This window comes from Herpailurus yagouaroundi, unplaced genomic scaffold (genome assembly GCF_014898765.1).
Source record: "Herpailurus yagouaroundi ecotype Mexico unplaced genomic scaffold, PumYag 205, whole genome shotgun sequence".
Lineage (NCBI taxonomy): Eukaryota > Metazoa > Chordata > Mammalia > Carnivora > Felidae > Herpailurus > Herpailurus yagouaroundi.
The window spans coordinates 1,479,304-1,504,399 of NW_024412436.1; the positions used below are offsets into that span (position 1 = coordinate 1,479,304).

At 37.5% G+C, this 25,096-nt stretch overlaps 1 protein-coding gene across 12 annotated transcripts in view; it reads right to left on the minus strand.

Annotated features, from left to right (window-relative positions):
• DNM3 (dynamin 3) overlaps nucleotides 1-25,096 on the minus strand; it is a 569,179-nt gene that overhangs the window by 404,126 nt on the left and 139,957 nt on the right. For all 12 annotated transcript variants that reach the window (XM_040451682.1, XM_040451678.1, XM_040451685.1 and 9 more), the window contains exons 3-4: nucleotides 12,999-13,148; nucleotides 11,672-11,875 (exon numbers count right to left, since the gene is read on the minus strand). In XM_040451682.1, coding sequence (XP_040307616.1) covers nucleotides 11,672-11,875; nucleotides 12,999-13,148 — 354 coding nt within the window. The remainder of the gene's footprint in view (nucleotides 1-11,671; nucleotides 11,876-12,998; nucleotides 13,149-25,096) is intronic.

A 25,096-nucleotide genomic window follows, 5' to 3' on the forward strand; every position in this document is an offset into this window, starting at 1 on the left:
TGTCTCTCCCAAATCTCCTTCTCTTTTCTCTTATAAAGACACTAATTACTAGATTTAGGGGTCCACCCTCAATCTAGGATGATCTCATCCCAAGATTCTTAATTACATCTGCAAAGATCCTATTCCCAAGTAAGGACACACTCACAGTTATGGGAGATGAGGCCTTAGACATATCTTTTGGGGGATATAGTTCAACTCACTACACCACCTCTAGGCTGATGTTTCCCAGATTCTTAAAGCCAGCATGAAACTCTCCCTTGAATTCTAGTCTCTATCATCACTACTTACCTGTCTAATACACATCTCAAATTTTACATGTTCATAATAGAACTCTTGATTCCCCCAAACATCTTCCTCTCTCTTAACAATCCCCATCTTAGCAAATGGCATTACCATTTAACTTGTTCCTTTGGTTAAAACCTTTGAAGTCATCCTTGACTCTTTTTTTTCCACAGCAAACCATCAGGACACTCTCAGCTCTACTTTCTTTCTTTCTTTTAAATGTTTATTTACTTTTGAGAGAGACAGAGAGCACAAGCAAGGGAGGGGCAGAGAGAGAGAGAGAGGGAGACACAGAATCTGAAGCAGGTTTCAGGCTCCAAGCCATCAGTTCTCTCAGCTCTACTTTCAAAATATATCTTGACTCTGACAACTTCTTCACTCTGTACCATTCCTCTCTATTCCAAGCCATATCCTCTGTCTCCCCACAGGATCTCTTTATAGGAATAATCTAAGTGATCTCTTTGTTTCTATTCATGCCCTTCTTTTAGTCATTTCTTCTCATAGCAGCCAGACTGACCTATGAAAACATAAATCAAATCTTGTCCCTCTACACTCAAAACCGTCCATTAGCTATATTTTGAACAAATGCGAAGTCTTTGTGATGTAAAAGAACCCATATGACAAGGGCCCTGCCTACCTCTCTGATTCTAGAATCTGATGCTCTCTTCTCACTGAGCTCCATCCTCAATGGCCTCCTGGTGGCTCCTTAACACATCAAACCAGTTCCACCCCAGTCCTTTGTGCTTACTCTTTTCTTTGCCTGGAATGCTCCACCTCCAGATATTCACAAGGCTTGTTCCCTCACTTAGCAGTTCTCTGCTCAAATGCTTCTTCCACAGCCTAAAATAGCATTCCAAATCTCTCTCTCTCTCCCCTTATTCTGATTTAGTTTTCTTCATAGTACTCATCAGTGTCTGGCATTATATTAACCTGATATTAAAATAATTGTTTATCTTTCATCTCTTCCCTCTGTTAGCATATAAGCCCCATAAGCCCAAATTTTTTGTTTTGCTTACCAATTTTCTCATGATGCTCAGAATGGTGCCTGGCATATAGTAGTTGCTTATTAACTATGTGTTGAATAAATGAAAAAGCAACTAAAATGATCTCTTAAAATTAAAGCAATATAGCCATATTAAAAACTGGTATGAAAAATGAAAATCTCATGAAACCAGTTGAAAATAATGCTCATTAATGCTTTTGGGAAATAATGAAAAAGCATTCACGTGATAATGTAAACATGAACTCTTCCAAAACAATTCTTTCTCCAGCATTTATAATATTTGCTCTAAGAGTTCAGTTTTTAAGTTTGCCAAGTGGTCTATTTCTTACACATATTGATGCAGAGATATTCCAATAGATATCTGCCTTACAAAAGAACTGTAAGGCAAAATCTAATTCAATGTAACTTTGGCAATGTTTTACTGTGTTTACTACCATAATACTTCATTAAACAGGTTTCACTTCAATTTTATAAAATTCTAAGAAGTATTCATGATTATCCTTGAATACAGTGTCTATAACACAGTTGGTGTGAGAAAGATTGATGATACCTTGGCAAACCAGACCTGCTGTTATCAGAGATATGTGGGCTTACATCATGCTTCGGCTACTTGCCAGCTGTTTGATTATGAGCAAGTTCTCTAAGCTCGGTTCCTCCTATATAAACTGAGTAATGCCACCTGCTTGACAGGATACTTGTGGTTATAACATATGACATGGTGTTACTACACAACTCATTTCACTTGAACTGACATATGCTGTGAACCAAATTACATCCCCTAAAATATGAAAATGTTCAGTTCATAAACTGAACTGAAGTGTTCCAGATCTTCTGGAATACTTTTCTCTGGGGATTTCTATGACCTCACACATAAGAAAAGATGCCATGCAAACAAGTAGCTTTTTTTTAAATAGTGGAAAGTACAAAAATTATCAGAAATACATACTGAGGGGCTGATATATGTATCAAAAATATGACTGAGTGGCTCAGTTGGTTAAGCGTCTGGCTCTTGATTTTGGCTCAGATCAAGATCTTATGATTCATGAGTTCAAGCCCCGCACTGGGATCTTCACTGACAGCATGGATCCTGCTTGGGATTCTCTCTCTCCCTCTCTCTACTCCTCACCTGCTTGCACACACTCACACACACACTCTCTCTCTCTCAAAATAAATAAATAAACATTAAAAAAAAAGAAATATATACTGAGCATCTATATAGTCCAGTTTCCTACCAGGTGGTCCTGCATATAGAATATATACTACTGACCATGAGCACTTTACCTAGCTCAAAAGATGAATTATAAATGTCTGTTGAACAAGAAATTAGTGAACTAACAAAGGCAGTGACTGAATTTTTAATGTAGCTGAGTAGAAGAAATTCCTAATAGTTAGAGGAAGTGTTCATTAGAGGAATCATTGTGAGACTGTGCTGAGAATCCTAGTCTGCAGTCTTACTCTAAATCTATGAGCGGTAGCTGGCACAGTGCCTTAAACCCATCAAGCCAAAGTAAAGACCCCTCCTTCCACCCTACCCCAGCTCCAACCTGACCCAGCTAAAATCTCCTTTCACCTACAGTTAATCTAACAATTTATAAATGAATCTGAAATTATTTTTATTTTTATGCTACAATATTAAAATATTCAAAATAATTCTATTATAATTCTATGTGTTATCAAGCTTCATTAATTCATATTAGTACAGGCAGCAGTTTGGGTTACAGAAGGCTAGTGATTGTTTTATAGGTTTCTTATCCCTATAAATTACGTACAATAAAATAACAAAGTCGTGTCCTTTGAATCTTTTCAAGAGGAAAATAATTTCTAGCATTTGGTTAATAGCTTAGAGTTATCTTTACAGATACATTTATCTTATTTAATTATTATAGCAACTTTTTGAGCCAAGGTTTATGATAACTTCGTTTTATTTTCTGGATGAGATAATAAGGCTCGAAGAAGTTGAACGACTTGCTCAAGAACATACAACTGGGAAGTGACAGGCCTTCCAAGCTCTGTGTTCTTTTATGTACACCACTGAATAAAACAATTAATTGAGAAGTGGTCTAATGAGGTAGAGGGGCTACCTCTAGATGAGGAGGGAGGGGCTACCACAAGTGCACTATGTGGTCACAGCCATGTTATTCAATAGTGTAAATCACCAACATCTGCATAAACTTCTTCACCCCAAAATGGGACCTCTCAACAAATGAACCTCCCAGTATTCTGGTGAAACTAAGAGTATGTAAGAGCACTTTAAAATAATAAGACAATGAATGATACAGGGAAAATTATATGTAAAACATTATTTAGTTCTAATGACTAGGAATTTGACCTTGTAAATAGTATAGCCAATCCCCTTAAAGTTTTACTAAAAATCCTCATTTAGTCAGTAAAAATATTTTTCACAAATGATACAAAAGATAAGCCTGAGCTTTCTCTAGTCACAAATGTGTTACATTCTACATATACAGGGAGAATAATTCACCATTACATTTGTTTTAATATAAGACATATACAAATACATCCCAGCATTATAGTAATATTCATTTTATAAAAGCTTTTATTTTTAATATCATTAGGCAAACATAAACTTCCCAACTATATATTCAAATATACCCAAGTCCTGCCCAGTTGAAAATGACCTATCTATGTCAAAGAGGCTTAATTTAGTACAAAATCATGACTGCCTAAATTAGACCATCTCTCAGAAAACTATATAATTATGTACATCGGTGGATAAGATTATATTTCAGGTACCTTGAATAAAGAATTGCCCTCTATTATCTAAATAGGTCACCCTCATTAGCTAAGGGCAAAACTTCAGGAAAGCTGAAGATGAAGTGGTAAAAATAGGCTACTTGCATAGGCAGTGAAATCAATCCTAAAGACCAACAGGGTAACAACAGATGTCACAAACAGATTGCCCTCAGCATCCCAATTCAAATGTCTTTTATATGACAATTTCCCAATTATTAAAGTTACATAAGATCAGAATGAAGAATAATGGAATGGAATAAGGGGGAAGGCTATTTCTCCATAAAAGCAACAAAAACACTGGCAAAAAATTGTCAAAATCAACTTTTCAGAACTCTCAAATTAACGAAATGTTTGTAACAAATTGAGGAGCATTTGTTCAACAAAAATGACTGAATCTCAGCAAGATCAGCAAGATTTGTGGTGTTTGAACTTTTCCAATTCCCATTCCCCTCTCCTTAGCTCTACAGTAGTCTTGAAAATGAAAATCCCCCAAATCACAGTGAAAACTAGCAGCCAGAAGCCACTGGAGGGGACAGAATAGGATTGGAATACACCAAAAATAACATTTTCAGTGAACTGTAATTATTTAACCTCTCTAGCAATCCTCTAAAAACACCTATTTATAGAGCTTTTCTTTATTTGATCTGACTCTGAGTATACTCAGCACAACAGCCTTTTACCCAGGAAGCATGTCAAAAACAATCAGTGGCAATATTTAACATCACAGCTACTTTAAGCAGCAATAAGAGTTGGGGCAGAAGAATCTGACCAAAAAATTTAAACGAAAAGCTGGGAATGAGGTGGCGATAAGAATCATTGAGGTTTGTATATATGTACAATTTAGCATCTAGAAGGCTACATGCATGCCTGGGGCTGTGCATTCTCAGGAGAGATCTGAAAAGACCCCAAACTCTGGCTAAACTTAAGCTTCTACACAAGCAGGAAGTGAAAGTTAAGGCAGAATTGTACACTGCTTGCTATTGAAGGCATATTCCAAAATTCACACCAAGACCTTCACCAAATACTGGGAGACTTATTTGCCCTGTACACTTAAGAAAATCTCTGTCAAGTTGTTAGCTGACTAATAAGAAAATTGAGCAAAGGCTCTAATGCCCACATACAACAAAGAATACAGACTTTATAGATTTAGTTCAGGAAAATTACTAAGCAAACAAATACCAACAGCAACAACAACAAATGGCAACAAAAACAATCATTGGAAGAGGAGAGGAATCTGATTTTTGAGTGTTACCACATTATATTACTTAACATGTCCTATTTTCAATGAAAAAACTACAAGATATGCAAAGAAAGTATGGCCCATACACAGGAAAATAAGCATTCAATAGAAACTATCTCTGAGGAAGCCCAGACATTGAACTTACTAGCCAAGGACTTTAAATCAGCTATTTTAAATATGTTCAAAGAACTTAAAAAAAGCCATATCTACATAATTTTTAGAAGTACAAGCATAATGTTATACCAAATACAGAATATCAATCAATAGATGGAATTAGTTTTAAAAAGAACTAAATAGAAATTCTGGAGGTGAAAATTAAAATAATAAAAATAAAAAATTCCCTAGACAGATTCAACAGAAAATCTGAGTAGGCAGAAGAATCAGCAAACTTGAAGATAGGTCAATCGGGATTATTCCTCCAACCCAAGAAACAGAAAAGAAAAACAAAAGAACCAATAATAAAGAAAATAAGTGAGGGGCGCCTGGGTGGCTCAGTTGGTTGGGTGACCAACTTCAGCTCAGGTCATGATCTCACAGTTTGTGAGTTCGAGCCAGCATTGGGCTCTGTGCTGACAGCTCAGAGCCTGGAGCCTGCGTCACATTCTGTGTCTCCCCTCTCTCTACCCCTCCCCTGCTCACGTTCTGTGTCTCTCTGTATCTCAATAATAAAAATAAAACATTAAAAAAAATGTTTTAAAAAAGAAATGAACAAAGCCTCAGAGACCTGTGAAACACATAAAGCATGTTCACATACATTTCATGGGAGCCAGAGAGGAGAAGAAAAGAATAGTTGAAAAAATAATGCCTGAGAATGTCCCAAATTTGATGAAAAACATTAATCTACACATCTCAAAACCCCAACAAACTCCAAATAGGATAAAATCAAGGAGATCCACACCTACATATATCATAATCAAACTCTCAAAAACCAAGAGAAAATCTTGAAAGCAGCAAGAGAGAAAAGATCCATCATATTCAAGGGGGTCTTGAATGAGATTAACAGCTGATTTCTCATCAGAAAACCACAGAGGTCAGAAGGTAATGAGATGATGACATACTCAAAAAGTAGTGGGGGAGGGAGAAGACTATTAACTAAAAATTTTCCTTCAAAAATTAAGGATAAATTAAGACATTCCCAGATAAATAAAAACTGAGAATCCCACACTAGGAGGTCTGCCCTATAAGAAATACTAACTGGGGGCGCCTGGGTGGCTCAGTCGGTTAAGCGTCCGACTTCGGCTCAGGTCATGATCTCACAGTTCATGGGTTCGAGCCCTGCATCGGGCTCTATGCTGACAGCTCAGAGCCTGGAGCCTGTTTCAGATTCTGTGTCTCCCTCTCTCTCTGCCCCCCCCCCCACTTGTGCTCTGTCTTTCTCTGTCTCAAAAATAAAATAAACATTAAAAAAAAAAAGAAAGAAATACTAACTGGAGTCTTTCAGGATGAAAAGAAAGGGCACTAGACAGTAACTCAAATCCACACAAATAAATAAAGAACACTGGTGAAAGTAGCTATGTAGGTAAAAGAAAATATAAATGTGTTATTATTGGTTTGTAACTCCTTTTTCTCCTTTCTGATTTAAAAGACAGCTGCATAAAGAAATAGTTATATGCCTGTGTTGATAGGTAGTGATTACAGCACATAACAAAGAGAGGAAATGGAGCTACATGGGAGGAAATTTTTGTGGACTGTTGAAATTAAGTTGTACTAGATATAAACTATATTGTTAGAAGTTAAGATGTTAATTATAATTCCATGGCAACCTGTAAAAAATAACTTTAAAAATATTAAAATAAATGACAAGGGAATTAAAATGGTACAGCAGGAAATATATTTTTAACAAAAAATTATTTCTCTACTCCTAATAAAGAAATAGACAAACAAAAGACATAATACATACAGAAACAAATAGCAAACTACAGATATAAATTCTGCCTTATCAGTAATTACATAACATGGAAATGGATTTAACACTCTGGTCAAAAGGCAAATATTGGAGAATGGGTTTTAAAAAATGATCCAACCACACGCTGTCTACAAGAGACATATTTCATGTTCAAAGACACATATAGGTTGAAAGTAAATGATGGAAAAAGATATACCTGGAAAACAGTAACCAAAGGAGAGTTGGAATGGTTATAGTAACGTCAAACATAAATTTTGAGACAAAAATTGTTACTGGACACAAAAAAAGACATTTTGTAATGATCAAAAGGCCAATCCATCAAGAAGACATAACAAGTATAAATGCACCTAACAACAGCGTCTCAAAATACATAAAGCAAAAGCTGACACAATTGAAGGGAGAAATAGATAACTCATCAATAATAGTGGTAGACTTTAATGTCTCAATTTCAATACTAGAACAGCCAGACAGAATACCAGTATTTGAGTAGTACTATAAACCAAATAGACCTAACAAGTATCTATAGAACACTATACCCAACAAAGGCAGAATACACATTCTTCTCAAATGCACATAGAACAGTCTCCAGGACAGGTCACATGTTAAACCGTAAAACAAGTCTCAAATTTTAAATGAATGAAATGTTACAAAGTAAGTTCTCTAAGCAAAATGAAATGAAATTATAAATCAATGACAGAAGGAAATTTTGGAATTTTACCAACATGTGGAAATTAAGCAACACATATCTAAACAACACATGTCACTGCTTTTTTACCAAAGTGGTAATTATAAGGAAAACTAGACCTCTGAGTCAGATATTTAAAAAATACTCACAGAATGACTAGAAAGGCACAGAAAGTAAATGGAAGTCTCTATTTGTCAATCCCAATACAACATAGCCCTATTCACCACATTCTAAGGCCTTTCCAGCTTCTTCCTTTCTCTATTAATTCTTCTACCACTAATGAAAACATAGAATTTGAACTCTATTGGTTTGGGAAAGAATTAACCCTCTTCCTTTGGAGCGTCAATGATGTCCAGGACCAGTCAAAGCCACAGGTTAGCAACACACCAAAATGGATCTCTGAGGGAGACATGATCATCATGCAAACCCTTTGGATAGTTCTCAGGGTTCCTGAGCGTAACAGTGTTACGGAATTTAAAGAGAGACGTGAAAGCAAATTATAAGCCTTGAGGCTAGCAAGGAACTTTTAGTAATTAACGCAAGAATCATACTTATTAAGAGTCTTCAGGCAATGGATTAATTTGTCCTTCTTAGCAATCACCATGAAGGAATCAGTCAGACAAGTAAATGGCACACAGTAGCACTGAATGTTTTCTCTTTTCTGAAAAATTATTAATTACTTGCAAAATTATCTTCCAATTATCTGCAAAACTTACAAAAATCTGTCCTCAGAACTACCACATATAGAATATGAAAAACTGGTATAAGGAAGGTCTGTCTTTGACAAAGCAGGACTTCTACTGATCCATAAGAAATGACGCTCATTTTGGTAAGTCCATGAACATTCAGATGGCAATTTCTAAGTAGCACCTAATAACAACAGGCTTATAAAATAAGCCAGGCCTAAATTAGAAAAAAAGTTCAAATTTAACCTTCTGGATACAGATTTGTAGCATACTATTACAAATCCATGACTAAAACTCGATGTATTTCACTTATGCTGTACCAACACGCTGTTAATACTCTCAGTGAGATTGTAAAGACTGATTTCTTTCTGGTAAACTGATGATTCCCTCCACCAATATTAATTGCTCCTACCTAATGTTATGCCATCACATGAGAGTTATTGCTTTGGGTCATAAATGAATTTTCTTTTGAGGAGGCTGAGGAGTGAGATACAGTCACTGCCATTAATAATCCTTTCTACACAGTGGGGCCTGGGTGGCTCAGTCCATTAAGCGTCTGACTCTTGCTTTCAGGTCAGGTCATGAGGTTGAGTCCAGTGTTGGGGGCAGCTGTCAGCACGGAGCCTACTTGGGATTCTTTCTCTCTCTGCTCCTCCCCCCGATCACATGCATGCTCTATCAAAATAAATAAACATTAAAAAAAATAACAATCCCTTCAATACAAAAGGAGTTAAATAGAACATGAATATGTTAAATGAATCTCAAGAATTGAGGACACTTTACAGGACATATTACTTAATTTTCTTTTAGTTTATATTTCTCATAAAATTCAGAATTTGTAAAAACAAAAGATTCTCCAATTGGCTGTTCTACTATATTTGAAGTTGTGAGGATGTAAGGCAGAGGCAACTGCAAGCATCTTGCCGCCTGTGAGAATAGATCTGAGAAAAGAACCACCTCCAAGGAGACAAAACCAAAGACTGACAAAACTAGAATCAGAGATTGGGGGATATCATTTGTACTCTCCATGAAGTTTCATCTCAACTTCGAGGGGACTTTTTAGGAATGTGATTGTGCTGCACTTGCTAGAATCCAGCCCCACTCCTTAGCCCCACCCCAGCCCCACTCCTTAGTCTGGCTTTCCCGCGCCACTGATTTTGGAGAGCCCTGGTGATGGTCCCCATCTAGCCACCTGTAACCTCCACCTCCTTGGTTGCAAGCACCAATGTCAGAGATGCTGAAAGAAGCCACAAAGAAGTAAAACAATCACTAATGAAGAACTCTGGAAAGGTTTAAAAACTAAATGCACCAAGGCCAGGGTGCGAGAGGAGCTAAAAATGGAAGAATTTCCTGAAAATGTCTATACGATGTTGTTAGACCTCCAGACCCTTTCCCCCATCTTGCATAACCACATAGCTACTCCTCCTTAACCTCAGCAGAATACTGAAGATTTACTTTCAGAAGAGGATAGAGGGACTGTGGACTGAGGAAGACCTTTAGGAATGCCATTATGAAAACGGAAGGATTCATTAGGAGTCTACATGCTAAACAGCGAGAACCACCCCATGTCGCCATGACAACAATTCTTCCTCTTCCATCTGAGAACACTGGACATTAGGTTTACATCAGACCAGCTCAAGTGGAAATACTTGTAGCATCTAATAGCAGCTGAGGAAGGCTCCCAACAAAATGGCCAGCCCAGTCACCCTATGATAATGCCCATTAGTCAATGAATCTCATGCAGACACATACAGAATTACTGTCAGCTTATTAGTGCTCTACTCTTGTATCTGAGCAAGCAGCAAAAGATCGCCAATCATTTGAAAAAAGGGTGTGACATCAAAGACAGTGACCAAGAAAAATGACCAGAAAAAAATGGACTCAGAGACACTGTAAATTACAAAAGGAAAGCTTCAAAAGATCTCTCATTAAAATCTTTAGAGAAGATAGTGTACTTGCAAAACCAAGAGGATGATGCTATTTTAAAAAATAAAAATAACATTCACAAAATGAGAAAATGCTGTTGGGACTTCTTTAAATGATGTCAGAAATGAAAAATTAATTAGAGGAGCTGAAGATAAAGTTGAATAAATTTTGCAAATGGTAGAACATAGAGACAAAGAATAAAAGAGGAGGTTTTTTTAAAAATAAGGTTAATCCAGGAGTTCTAACATACTAATAATATGAATTCCAGATAAAGAGAACAGAGAAAGTAGGGGCAATTAGTTATCAAAAACAATTCCTAGAATTGGGGAACATGTATCTCCACACTGAATAGACACATCATTGAGTGCCCTTCCATAATGACTTTAAACACACACACACACACACACACACACACACACACACACACCCCACACACACACAGAGCCCCATTTTGGGGTCTCTGAAGATAAACTATTTTTAGCTCCCAAAAAGAAAAAAATCAAAACATCAGCATAAATAAGATAAATCTCTGCTTTTACAATATGTGCTTATTTCAAGTAATTATAAGCTAAATAATATTTTACATGCATTAGGGACACCTGGGTGGCTCAGTCCATTAAGTGTCCGACTTCGACTCAGGTTGTGATCTCACAGTTTGTGAGTTCGAGCCCCACATTGGGCTCTGTGCCATCAGTGCAGAGTCTGCTTCAGATCCTCTGTCCCCTCTCTCTATGCCCCTCCCTATCTCTCTCTCCCTCTCTCTCAAAAATAAAACTATTTTACACGCATTAAAAGGGTTTCCTATTTTAAAGAAACAAGACATACATGAAACAGAAAGAGTTTTCACTGGGAGTATATTCAGGTAACTCTTTCAATAACTGAGGGGACTATCTGATTTCTGTACCAGCAGTTTATTTTATTTGCTTTTTAAAATAAGTAGTTCATAAGGATTAGAAATATCTGTTTTCTTGGATCTCACTTAATCTTACATTTATTTACATAGGTTTAGACTATATCCCCTAGTCATTTTTCTTTCAGCATCTTAAGTTAAAAAAATCTAACAATATTAATAATGGCTAATTAAATTAATAATGAAATTAAGTTATGAGAATTTGTGTTACCTTGAAATATACCCAAACTCTTGACATGTTAAACTAATTCTCTTCCATCCTAAAAGCCACACACTCACCTTGAGGATCAACTTCTTTAGCTAGCTTCAATGCATCTGAGTTTGCAAGATCGGTGTTGGCTGGAGTAACAGCCAAAATGAGACAGTTCTCCCGCGTGATGAACTGCATAATCATTTCTCTGATCTGATACTCAATATCTGGTGGCTGATCTCCCACGGGCACTTTAGTAATTCCAGGTAGGTCGATAAGTGTGAGATTTAACACTGTGTGGAAAAAAAAGGAGTCTTACATATACCCTCAATGTTAAAAAATATCAATAATGAAAAATCACCAGTCTCTTCAGTAGAAGTAAAACAAGCTCAGCTTTATATACTGTGTGTTGAGTTAACTCCAACTCATGTGTGTAGAATAGAAAGCACAGAATACAAAATGGCTTTGTTAGTTTTCTTTATTTTTGTGACATGATTGTGCTATGCCAAATAATTATCTTAACATAATTTGAAAGGCACTGATTTGCATATCTAAGAGAGAGCTGTCATATCTGTAACTAGTGTGTTATAATTCAAACACTGAACAATAAGTGCATATGCTGGCTGCCGGTCTTGTACAATTGCCTTCAAATAGTGTAAAAATTCTTAGGGTAAGATTTGTCCTTCCCTTCAAAAGCATTATATATTATCTAGAGAGGGTTAGCCGCTCAGCCTACTGGACAGCTGTTAGTCATTTGTGGTACCATGAGGTTATGGTGCAGGCTGTGTGCCCAGACTCATGGAGTACCACCAGGAGGGCAGGAAACTACCCCTGAGTCAGTGACTCCAGCAGCAGACTGGCTATCGTTCTCCGCACACGACAGGGGTGTCACCAACATGAAAATCTGCCCCATTGAAAATTTAGTCAGGATAGAGGTTATTCCATATCATATGCCATGAACTGGTTATGTAATTTATAAGTTTCTTCTGATAGTCTGGAAAAAAATCAGAGTTGATGCCTCAGGAAGAGAATAAATAGAAATATATAGCACTATAAGAAAATCCAATAGCAGAAGACTCAACTACAGTACCATCCATGTACCTCTAAGATTCTTGCTAAAACTGAAGATATTAAAAAATAGAAGTTTCCACGCATACCTCTTAGAAAGTCTAAGAGTTTAAAATAAAGAAAAAAATTTAAGTGACTTACTCAATTCTGATCTTTTTAAAAGTCATCTCCTGCTTTCCCATAAATCTGTGAGCTCTTTGAATCATACCATTTACGGTAGTATCCAAACACTATCCTAGAAACCCGGTACTTTTTGAGAGAACAAACCATCTTCTGCACAAATAATGTATGTCAATTAATGCAAAGATTTTTGAGGAAAAAAATTTAGAATTTTGTTATTTTACTTACCATGTGGAGAATAGACTCGTAAATTAATGGGTATGGAGGAAATGCCTTTATTCATTCCAGTCACTCGATCTGTTTCTGCTTCAATCTCATGGCGAACTTCATCAAAATCTGTAAATTTTTTTCCTTTGCAATGTAGAAATTCAGCATACTCTACAAAAGACAAATTAGCACAACTTAAAATCTATGCATTCTTGCAATAATTACAAGGAAACAATGTTTCTTTAATTACAAGGCAAAGTATCCAATATTGTCTCTGTAGCCATTAAAATGAGAGAATATAGCAGTTACTAAGAAACACAGCTAACACTTTAGAAATATCAAACATAGCACAAATGCTAAGAATGCTAAATTTGCTAATTTTCAGATAAGCAATTAAGCATGACTTAAAGAGAATGTTGGCCCTCCAAATGATAAAGCAAACAGCATCTGACTGTCAAAGAAATTAAGTCTAGGGTACATACAAAGCCTACCTAATCTTATTACTAATCTTATTAGCATGTCCTTTTTCATATCACCACTTTATTAAGAGGGAATGCTAAGTTATATAAAGATACCTTTAGAAGGCAAGATGGTTTAGAAACAAAATTTACTTAATTCTTTAAAGATAAATAATATATGGAATATCTTAGCTTTAAAATATACTATTCAAGATACCACACCAATTTGTGTAATTGAAAAGACAATTTCTCAAGAAAAATAGAGTTTTAGATCAAGGAAAATATTTACCTGCAATCTAAAAAAAAATTAGTAGGAAGTAGGAAAAATTCTAAACTATATGTAATAACAGAAAATTGGGTTAAGTTTCAGTAACATCTTACTAACTGCTGTGCTATTGATTTCTATTCGTACCTCCAGATGTGTCAGGTATATGATAGCACAACTCAAAAAGGAAGCTGACACTATTAGACTTTTTAAAAAAATTGCCATTTGGGGGCACCTGGGTGGCTCAGCTGGTTAAGCACCCGACTCTTGATTTGGGATTCTAGACTCACGGTCATGAGATGAAGGCCCTCCTGGTGCTCCGCACTGAATGTGGAGCTTGCTTGGGATTCTCTCTCTCTCTCTCCCTCTCTCTCTCTCTACCCCTCCCCCACTCACACTGTCAGCACAGGCTCCACACTGTCAGTGCAGAGCCCAATGCAGGGTTCAAACTCACAAACCATGAGATCATGACCTGAGCCGAAATCAAGAGTCCATCATTTAACCAAATGAGCCACCCAAGTGCCCCCGGAAAACGTTTCTTAATGATGGTATGAAATCTGCTTTCTAATCGTATTTCCTTTGTCCAACTTTTGCCCCCTGGAGCTAGCTATTCAGACAAAGTCTCCTCCCTGTAAAATGGCCAGGATTATTCTAAGCTCTAGCACCAGGAGTTCATCTTCTTCCTGAGCTTTTCTTACCACCTTCCAAAAATGCTCATTGCTCAGGCCTCCTGATGTCAGACATGGGTTTCCCAGAGCCACCCCTGCTACTCAGGACTGGAAAGGTCATGGCTCCTGAATTGGACCAACTAGTTTAAGTTTTAATTTCCCAAAGAACTGTAATGGCCTAACGTTTCAAAAGTTAGAATGATAATCAGAGACTTTACTTCATTTCAGACTTTACTGTCAATGTAGGTGGACATGAATATTTTTCTTTCTTACTTTCTCCATATAGTATGTGTCACTTTTGAAAAAACGGCCAGCTAAGGCTTGAGTTCATTCCTCAATGGTTGAAGTATACACAGTAAAGGTTGAAGAGGCTTCAGAGTTCTAGCCTGCGGAGATTACTGCATCACTGGGCATGTTCTCTCACATGTTTGCCCTCACAGGTACCATTTTTATTAGCATATAAATTCCCAGAAAATTGAGCCTTTATTTCATTTATCTACTTAGGGGATTGGCCAGTATCATGTGAACATAAGAGGTTAGAGATAAGTAGAGGATAAAACAATAAGAAAAATAAAGAGGAACAAAGGATGTCAGGTCTCAGAAAACAAAAATTAATATGTAAAAATGAGTCATAAATAATTTATAAGAAATGGAACTGTAATTTTTCAGTTCAACAAATTTTGTGTTAAATGCACACTTGAGGACTTATGGCTATCATAATTATTACTTTCATAAAATTAATAAGCTTCTGGATCAGGGACTATATTTTCAATTATGTTACTATCAAGAATTCAAGTGACACAAATGTAGATTTCTCTCGGTGCCACTAGAGGGCACCTACCTGCTTTCTCCAGAGGAAACCAGTGCCCTTCCAGAAAGAAAGAGGCAAAATCAATGCAATTTTCAAAGTATATTTAAATTCATTCTTGGACTCCTATAAAAATGCTTTTATTTTGAAATTTGGAGATTAGAATTGTGCAGGACACTCTCAAACCTTTGTGTCTTTTTAAGGATAGGGTCCCACAGAAAGATTTAGAGATGCTGGTATTCATTTATTTATTCAAGTAATATTTTGAGCTCTTACTACTCACCAAGCACTATTTTAGAAATTGCAGGAGGAAAAAAAATAACCTCTAACCTCACAAAGTTTAAATCTGCATGAGATGAAACAGTAAACAATGTGGGTGTGCCAGATGATAAGTCTTATGGAGAAAAGTGAAGAGTAAGGGAAACATCAAATGCTAGGGCAGGAGGATTGCTTCGTTATATGCTTTGGTTGAGGAAAGTTTCTCTGATATGACAAAGTGATATCTGAGCAAAAACTGAAGAAAAGAAGGGAGCAAGCAATGTTTTATATAGGAACATCCCAGCAGAATACGTGAAGTTGGAAGCATCTGGGAACAAGAGCAAGGTCAACATGCCTGGATCACAGAGCATATGGGAGAGAGAGAAAAGAGATGAGGTCAGAGCTGTGGTACAGACCTGGATTGGTGAAGCCCGTGAGACTTTAAATTTTACTCTGATTGAATAGTAGAACACTTGAAGGGTTTGGGGTAGAGGAGAGACCTGATGTGACCTAGGTTGGTTGGTTGGTTGGTTGGTTGGTTGGTTGGTTGGTTTTATTTCATATTAGAGAGAGAAAGCATGCACGTGTGAGTGGGGAAGGGGGCAGAGGGAATCTCAAGCAGGTTGTGCGCTCATCAGGGAGCCTAATGCAGGGCTCAACGCCACAACCCTGGGATTATGACCTGAGCCGAAATCAAGAGTTGGACACTCAACTGACTGAGCCACCCAGGTGCCCCATGACCTAGGTTTTAGGTCTGTGGCTACAGTGTTGAGAATAGACAATAAGGACTCTATTGTCTATTGTCTATTGAGCTGGGATACTACTGGGATAATGGAGGTGAGAGATGATAGAGCTTGGACTAGGGAAGCAGCAGTGGGAGGGGTGAGAAGTGGCTAAATTCTAGTGTCCTTTGAAGGAAAAACAATAGGATTTGCTGATGAATTAAAGGTGGGGTATAGGCAAAAGAGAGAAATCAAGAACAACTTCAAGGAGTTTGACCTCAGCAATAGGAAGAATTTTGAAATAGAAAAGACTGAAAGGAAGAGGATAGGGAGATGGGGGTTGGGAATCAGGAGTTTGACTGGGGACCTATTAAGCTTGCATTGCCCACTATACACCACCCAAGTGGAGAAACAGAACTGCTGCTAATGGTTGAGGATTACACAGCTGTAAGAGATACCACTCACATTTGCAGTCATGTGTTAAGTGTTTATTTATTCTGAAAATTTTCCAGAAGATGGCAGTCAAGTGCTTGAGGAAAAGAGCAGCTTTTTCTAATTAGCACAAAAATGCCTTTGGGGCTAGACACATTAGTCTTTCATCTAGGGAGGAGTCCAAAGCTAGAAATATATATTTGGAATTCATTAAAGTCAGACAAGAGATAAGATCACTAAGCGAGAGTTAGATGGAGAAGGGGCCAGAGCACTAGGCCCTGAGTGTTCCAATGTTTAGAAGTCAGGAGATAAAGTGAGCAGGAGTGGTTAACAAGATAGGGGGGAAACTGAAAAAGAGGTGACCCAAAGCTAAGTAGAAAGGGTTTTTCATGAAGGTAAGAGACCTTCCACTCCATCAAATACTGCCAACATGTCAGGTAAGATGAGAACTAAGAATGGATCACAGAATTGAGCAACTTGAGAGTCCTTCAGGAGGTTGACAGGAGCTGTTACAGTGGAGTGGGGTGGCTGATAGCCTGACTGGAACAGATTTAAGAGAGAAGGGGAGGAGAAGAAGTAGAGACTGATTGTAGACAATTGTTTTCGTTTTTTGTTGTAAAGGAGAAGGAAGAAGTGAGAGGGCAACTAGAGAGGGATGTGAGGTCAAGGGAGGGCTTTATAAAGATGGGTAGACTAACATGTTCATAGGTTGATGGCATTAATCCATACCATGGAAAAGTTGGCAATCCAGAACTGAGAAAAAAACAAGTGCTGATGTGATATCTTAAGGAAGGGACAAAAGGAATTAGAAACAAATACGCCAATTCCTCCAAGGGAACAGAAAAAAACAGAACAATGAGAGTTGACAAACAAGTAGAGGTGATGGTGGTGAAATTCATTAGGTGAGAGTAGGGACTTACCATATTTGTGTAAAATCCTTTTATGTCTTAAAAAAGACATTTCTGTATATATTCTTACTGGTTAAACTCTACAAACCCTATTATTTCTACCACAAAATGTAACACACACACACACACACACACACACACAGTGATCCAAAATGAGTGACCTAAGAGTAACCATAACAGGGATGTCAACTGGGTCTAATCTATGTCCATCACTGGGATTCATACCTGCCCAGCATATCAGAAGAACCAGTGGGCAATACCCACAAAATCCTCTTTTCTATGGGTCCCCAGGAACCTCTTAGAAGGCAATTCATCCTACAGGATGGAATTCAGGCAAAACCTACTCTGAGCTGCCAGAAGGAAGCTACCTGCAATCCATCCCTACCCAGTTCTGGAGACTCCCAGGTCTATGTCCCCTTGCATCTAACAGTATAGTGATAGTCAGATCACACATCCTAATTCCTCATTAGAAAAATATGTTACAATTCATAGCTACAGGTTTATATTGCCAATAAGGTATGTCTTATTAGAAACAAGATAAGCCAGGGGCGCCTGGGTGGCTCAGTTGGTTAAGCGTCCGACTTCAGCTCAGGTCACGATCTCGCGGTCCGTGAGTTTGAGCCCCGCGTCGGGCTCTGGGCTGATGGCTCAGAGCCTGGAGCCTGCTTCCGATTCTGTGTCTCCCTCTCTCTCTGCCCCTCCCCCGTTCATGCTCTGTCTCTCTCTGTCTCGAAAATAAATAAACATTAAAAGAAAATTTTTTTTTAAAAAAAGAAACAAGATAAGCCAGTCCTGTCATGGGATCCCTGCTTCCTACCAAGCGGACCATAAACAGGTGGATAGCAGAGGTGGCATGAATGTTTTTGAACAACTGACCACAGTTGCTATTGAGGAGGATTATCAGTCAGCTTGTATCATCACAGAATCCTAAGTAAATCTTTATTAGCAATGTAGAATTTAAAAGATGACAGCTTTACTTCTCTGCTGTCCAAAAATACAATTGTAGATGAAAATCTTAAAAGGATTATCGCAAGAGTAATGCATCACTTACTATACTCACCTCTAAGAGAATGTTCACATGAGTTTGGGGATGAAGAAAATTCTAAACCTAAACCAAAATCTACAGAACAGGCTATACTAGCTGATCAACAGCTAGACTTTTTAAGAGCTAGTAAATGTGTGTCTCCTGAGACTTTTACACTATGGCAAACTAATATGTCGGAAGTCCTAACAATTTTATCTTGTGGTTGAGATATATTCTTTTTCATAGAAAGATACGGTGTCCAGTGGTACACCTTCTCTTGGCATGTTTTCAGTGTTCCTTTTATTCTAAATGCTTGGTAGTTGGGTACATGAAATGGTCTCTTCCTCAAACAATTCCAGACTTCAGCCCAACTTAGCCACAGGCTCATATAAAGGATGAAGTTTATGTGCATATTATCACTGAAACCCTGATAATGCATCCATGAAATTCTATGGTCTCAGTATAACCTGTATTGCTGAAATTCATAGTATGTTTTCATTTTGCAGAATAAGACTCCTAGTTTTAAAAATCATTCCTGTCTACCCAGTGTTAAAAATAGCAAACATTTAACTAAAAGGCAACTGACAGAATGGGAGAAGATATTTGCAAATGACATACCATAAAGGGTTAGTATCCAAAATCTATAAAGAACTTATCCAACTCAACACCCAAAAAACAAATAATCCACTGAAGAAATGGGCAAAAGACATGAATAGACACTTCTCCAAAGACATCCAGATGGCCAACCGACACATGAAAAAATGTTCAACATCACTCATCATCAGGGAAATACAAATCAAAACCACAAGGAGTTACCACCTCACACCGGTCAGAATGGCTAATATTAACAAGTCAGGGAACAACAGATGTTGGTGAGGATGCGGAGAAAGAGGATCTCTTTTGCACTGCTGGTGGGAATGCAAACTGGTGAAGCCACTCTGGAAAACGGAATGGAGGTTCCTCAAAAAATTAAAAATAGAACTACCTTACAACCCAGGAATTGCACTACTAGGTATTTATCCAAGAGATACTGGTATGCTGTTTCGAAGGGGCACATGCACCCCAATGTTTATAGTAGCACTATCAACAATAGCCAAAGTATGGAAAGAGCCCAAATGTTCACTGATGGATGAATGCATAAAGAAGATGTGGGGTGTGTGTGTGTGTGTGTGTGTGTGTGTGTGTGTATACACACATACATACACATACAATGGAGTATTACTCAGCAATCAAAAAGAATGAAATCTTGCCATTCACAACTATGTGGATGGAACTAGAGGGTATTATGCTAAGCGAAATTAGTCAGTCAGAGAAAGGCAAATATCATATGACTTCACTCATATGAGGACTTTAAGATACAAAACAGATGAACATAAGGGAAGGGAAACAAAAATAATATAAAAACAGGGAGGGGGACAAAACATAAGAGACTCTTAAATATGGAGAACAAACAGAGGATTGCTGGAGGGGTTGTGGGAGGGGGGATGGGCTAAATGGGTTAGGGGCATTAAGGAATCTATTCCTGAAATCATTGTTGCACTACATGCTAACTTGGATGTAAATTTAAAAAATAAATTAAATAAAAATTTTTTTAAAAAAGAAAAGAAAATAGCCAACATTTGAAGCAAAGGTTGATACATTTTTATATCAAAGAATGTGGGAAAAAAAGAAGAGTATTAAAAAATCAGAGCTATCACTCTTTTTTATTTTTATTTCCCTGTAAAACATTTTAGCACTGTCATTTCTAATGGTCATGAAAAACAAATTATGCTAGGTTAAACAACTGACAAGTTGTTTGGGGGAAGGATGAGATGGTTTATGCCGGGCAGCATTCCAATCAACTGTGAAAAGCACAGCACGACCATAACAATTTAAATATTTCCAATATGCCCCTTCCATGTGGAAAAACACGCATATGTTGCAATTAATCAAGGTTAAGTAAAGAAGAATAATTATGGAACACATGCACATAACCTCTTGTCAATCTTTATTCTAAGAACTGGGGTCCTCAATACTTTAACTGGGTCTTACTTCTGAAGTGTTTTAATAGCAATGTTTTGTGAGCACAGGGCTCCACTGAAAATAGAGTACGTGGGTCACATAAACAGGGAATAGTTTTCAATGTGACTAGCTGAATTCACTGGCTGTAAAGTATCTATGTAGGACTATATTTAAAAACATATTTCCTCAAGAAAAGAGGCTACATTTTACTCATCTGTGTTTCCCTAATGCCTACTTTATTTAGAGTAAAGAACATCTGTGGATTCCTTCCTTCTTCTTCAAAGCAGTCCACTTTGCATACCATTGATCAGTATCAGTTTTGAGAAAAAAAATGCTTCCATTAACGCTTCAAGTCATTCCAAATTGAAGACAAGATCCTAAGAAATGTGGTTAAATAAGTAACAGGGTGAGTTAGATATGAATTATATAGACCCAGATTTGAAGCAAAATTCAATTGTGTCCCTAAGGTAAACATGGAAAGTCTAGCAATCAGGAAAAAAAGGGAAATCTAAAATAAAACAACCTAAGAGAGTCCAGCAGTGGGTGAAAGGTGAAAGTCTCAGGAGAAGGGTTAAGAACAGGCACCTGGGTGGCTCAGTTGGTTAAGTGTCTGACTTTGGCTCAGGTCACGATCTCACAGTTCCGTGAATTCAAGCACCACATCGTGCTCTCTACTGTCAACACAGAGCTCACTTCAGATGCTCTGTCCCCTTCTGTCTCTGCCCCTCCCCAGCTTGTTCTCTCTCTCTCTCTCTTGTTTTCTCTCTCTCTCTTCCTCTCCCTCTCGCTCTCTCTCAAAACTAAACATTAAAAGAAGAAGAAGAAGAAGAAGAAGAAGAAGAAGAAGAAGAAGAAGAAGAAGAAGAAGAAGAAGAAGAACAAGAGTTAACAACTCTGGGGTGGGATGGGAATAAATAGGGCCAAGATTTCATAGTAGAAAAAAGGTGGGTGCCGAGCAGGTATCAGAGATCAGATGCAAATCTACCCTTTAGGATCAGGGTTCTGGTACTTCCAGAGGCAGAGGAGATCAAAAGAGAACTCCAGACCCAAGTGAGCCAGAGGATACCAGGTAGAAAACCAAGACGCAAACTCGAGACTTTTTCATAGGATACAAAGCCAAAGCCACTTACACAGACCTCAGGGTGAAGACAGGTTAATATCAATGCTGCCTTGATATTTACAGCTCAATAATGGCTTTTACAGTTTTCTTGCCTAAGAGCAGAGCTGGTTCTGAAGCCTGGGTTAGGCTGAGCCTGCTAGTGAAAGTTAAGTGGCTCCAGATAACTGAATTAGTGCTGGCACATGAAACCAAAGCCAGCCAGCACTTGACAGAAGTCCCACCAGCAATAGGAATCTATACGACATATTCCACCACAAGTGTCCAAAATACTCAGAATCAGCAGCTGTAATAGCTAAATAGCCCAATTTAGTTCCATATTTTTTCAAAGGATCTCAAAGAGTATACCAAAAATCAACTCTATTCCATCCTCATAGTTTCCATGTAAAACACACAAGAGATAAATTGTATTCCAAATACAGAAACCCAATGAGAAGCATGTGAAGCCCTTGGCCAAAAAATTGCAAAGTGAATAATTATTCTAAGTGTCAGCAGCCTTTGACATGATTTTCCTCTTCTACCTCAAAACATCCTCTTTCATGGATTCCCATTATTCCAACTTTCCTGACTTCTCTCTTTCTTCACTAAATGCTCTTTTCCATGTTCTTTGCTTATTGTTCCTCCTCTTCTACATTTCCAAATATCAGGGACGGCCAGACTTCCTTCTAGACCTTCCATTCTTCGTTGTCATCTGTATCTTCTCTCATCTACTCATACATATAAATTTAAACTCATCTCAAGCACTCATTTTCCCCCTGAACTTCTTGTATCTCATTCTAATTCTTAATTAGCATTTCCACTTGGATGTCTAATAGATATCTCAAAATTAGCCTGTCCAAAACCAAACTGTAATTCCCCACTGAGTTCTCCTCCCGTCATCCATACCTGCTCCTCCTCACAGTCTTCCACATTTCAGTTATTGATACTACCACTGAATAGGGTGCTCAAGTAAAAAACCAGAACTATTTTTGCATCCTTCTTTTCCTTGGCTCTCTCCCAAACATCTTCTCACTGCCTCCACTGTGGCCATCCTCCTACTAAGCTGGCACCACCTCTCACCTGGACTACCATAAAAGCATCCAACTCGTTTTTTTGACACCAGTCTTGCTCCAGTGAATCCCTTCTCCACCAATCAATTAGAGAGAGCGTTCTAAAACCCTGTGTCAGACGGTGTTTCTGCCCTTTTAAAACCTTTTGTTGGTTTTCTAGTGCAGTCAGAAATAGTCAAATTAATTACCCTGGGGTTCCAAGTCCTAGACAGTCTGGCCCCTGTCGACCTCCATACCTAACACTATCCCCACCTGCCACGCTCAAATCACTACAGCGGCAACAGCCTCCTTTCTGCTCAAGCACACCAAATCCATTCTCAGCTCAGGGCCTCTCTACAAACTGCTCCTCTTCTTGAATGCCCTTCTGCCAGACCTCTGCATGTGTCGGGTCCTCCCTGTCATTTACTTCTCATTCAGAACATCACCTCTTTAGTGAGGCTTCCTTGACCAGGCAGGCAACAGCAGCTCAGTCACACTCTATCACATCATCCAATTTGTTTTCTTAGTATACATAATAATGAACTGAAGTTTTTCTTGTTTTTTTGCTGCCTCTCTTTATCCACTGGAATATAAGCTCCATGAAAACAGGAACATTAGCTTCTAAACTCCCAAGTGCCTAAAACAGTGAATTGCACCTACTAGGCACTCAATACGTATTTGTTGAATTAATGAACAAATAAAGAAAATGAGTAAATAAGTGAATGAATCAACATATAAACACTGGAGGACATGAGGTTTGAGGATGCAGAGAAGAAAATGATTGTAAATAACTTTTGACATATTGAGTTTGACATCTTTGAAATATTCAAGTAGAGTGTCGAGAAGTCAGCTGGAAACATGGGTTTGGAGTTTAGCCCAGGAGCTATAAATGTGAGAGTCACAGGTACATAAGTTGTACACATAAGAGATTGTCTAAGGGAGTATATGAAATGACACAGAAAGGATCCTTGGGTAGGTGCAAACTTTAGAGGCCAGGTAGAAGCTAATGCATCCAATGAAAGAGACAGAGTGGCCAGAGAGACGGAAGACCAGAAGTATGTGGCATCATGGAAGCCAAAAGAATAAAGTATGGTTCAAGGAAAAGGAGCAATTCATAATGCTAAAAGCTGTTGAAAGGGCAAGGTAAGTACTGACAAATGGCTACAGGAATTTACAGAAATTGAGCATGTGTTATATAGTTTCCTGTCCCCTTAAACAGTGTTCTGTAAGTCATTTGGCATATTTATTATTTCAATGATTTTTGCTATAGATTGCTTAGTTAAAAACTGTTTTACCTTTTTTATTTTACTGAGTTTCTAATTTTAATTCTAGTGAAGTTAACATACAGTGTTATATTGGTTTCAGTGTACTCTTTTATCTTTTTTATGATTCTTGTGTGTGTGTCTCTTCTCTTGCTATCAGGTCTGTCATTGTCACTTCTTACTGTTAGCAATGCTCTGCTTTTAAGAATATTCCCATTCTAACTTGTAGCTTTGTAGTCTACTCTAGACTGAAAAGTCCAGTAACTCAGTATATATGGTCTGAGGCTAAAAAACAGAAAAGCCCACAATAAGGCCATGACCCTACAATGCATGAGCTTTAGATCACAAACTTTGTAGTACTACTTTTGACTTCCAAAGGCTCTTTTTGCTTCCTTCCAATAATCAGCAAAGTTTAGAAATTGAAAATACAAAAAAGAGGTTTTCAAATAAATATGTTATTACAATGATATTTAAGAATAATTGAATATAAAAATTCAGAAACAGCAAATGATGTAATGTCATTCCTTGTTTTAATAACACAAAAAATAAAGTGATCTGCCAAGTAAAAACCTGTAGAAGTTATTAAAAAGTGAAATGGCTAGACTTTATCATGAAAATTCAAATAACTGGATTTCAATGCAAAAAATACAATTCAAAGTCTAATTTACAAAATGAAAACATTATTTTCACATAAAATCTTATACACAAGGAATGAAGCTTATAAATGAGATTTTAGTAGTAATCACACCAGAATTACAAGTATATAAACATGTAACTAAAAAAATATTCTCCAAGAAAACATTTGAGCTATAATATACATTGCTGGATACATATTATAATATCTTAACTGCTTGACCAAAAAAACCTTTTCCGTAAGTATACACTTCTATGCACAAGTTGTAAGCAACAGTATTCCATCTAAATATTTTGAAAGATCTTAGCGTATTAGGTAAGCACTTTAAATGTCTTCATGACAAATTCTTGAAAGCCATGAAGGGTCAGCTAGAACCACAGCCAACTTAACTTTTGCATATGGTAAAGGTATGAATAGTAGTTCACTTTTTACATATGGATAGTCAATTTACCCAATGCCATTTATTAAAAATACTATTCTTTCCACTGAATTGCTTTTATATCTTTAACAAAAATCACTTGTCTATTTATCTGT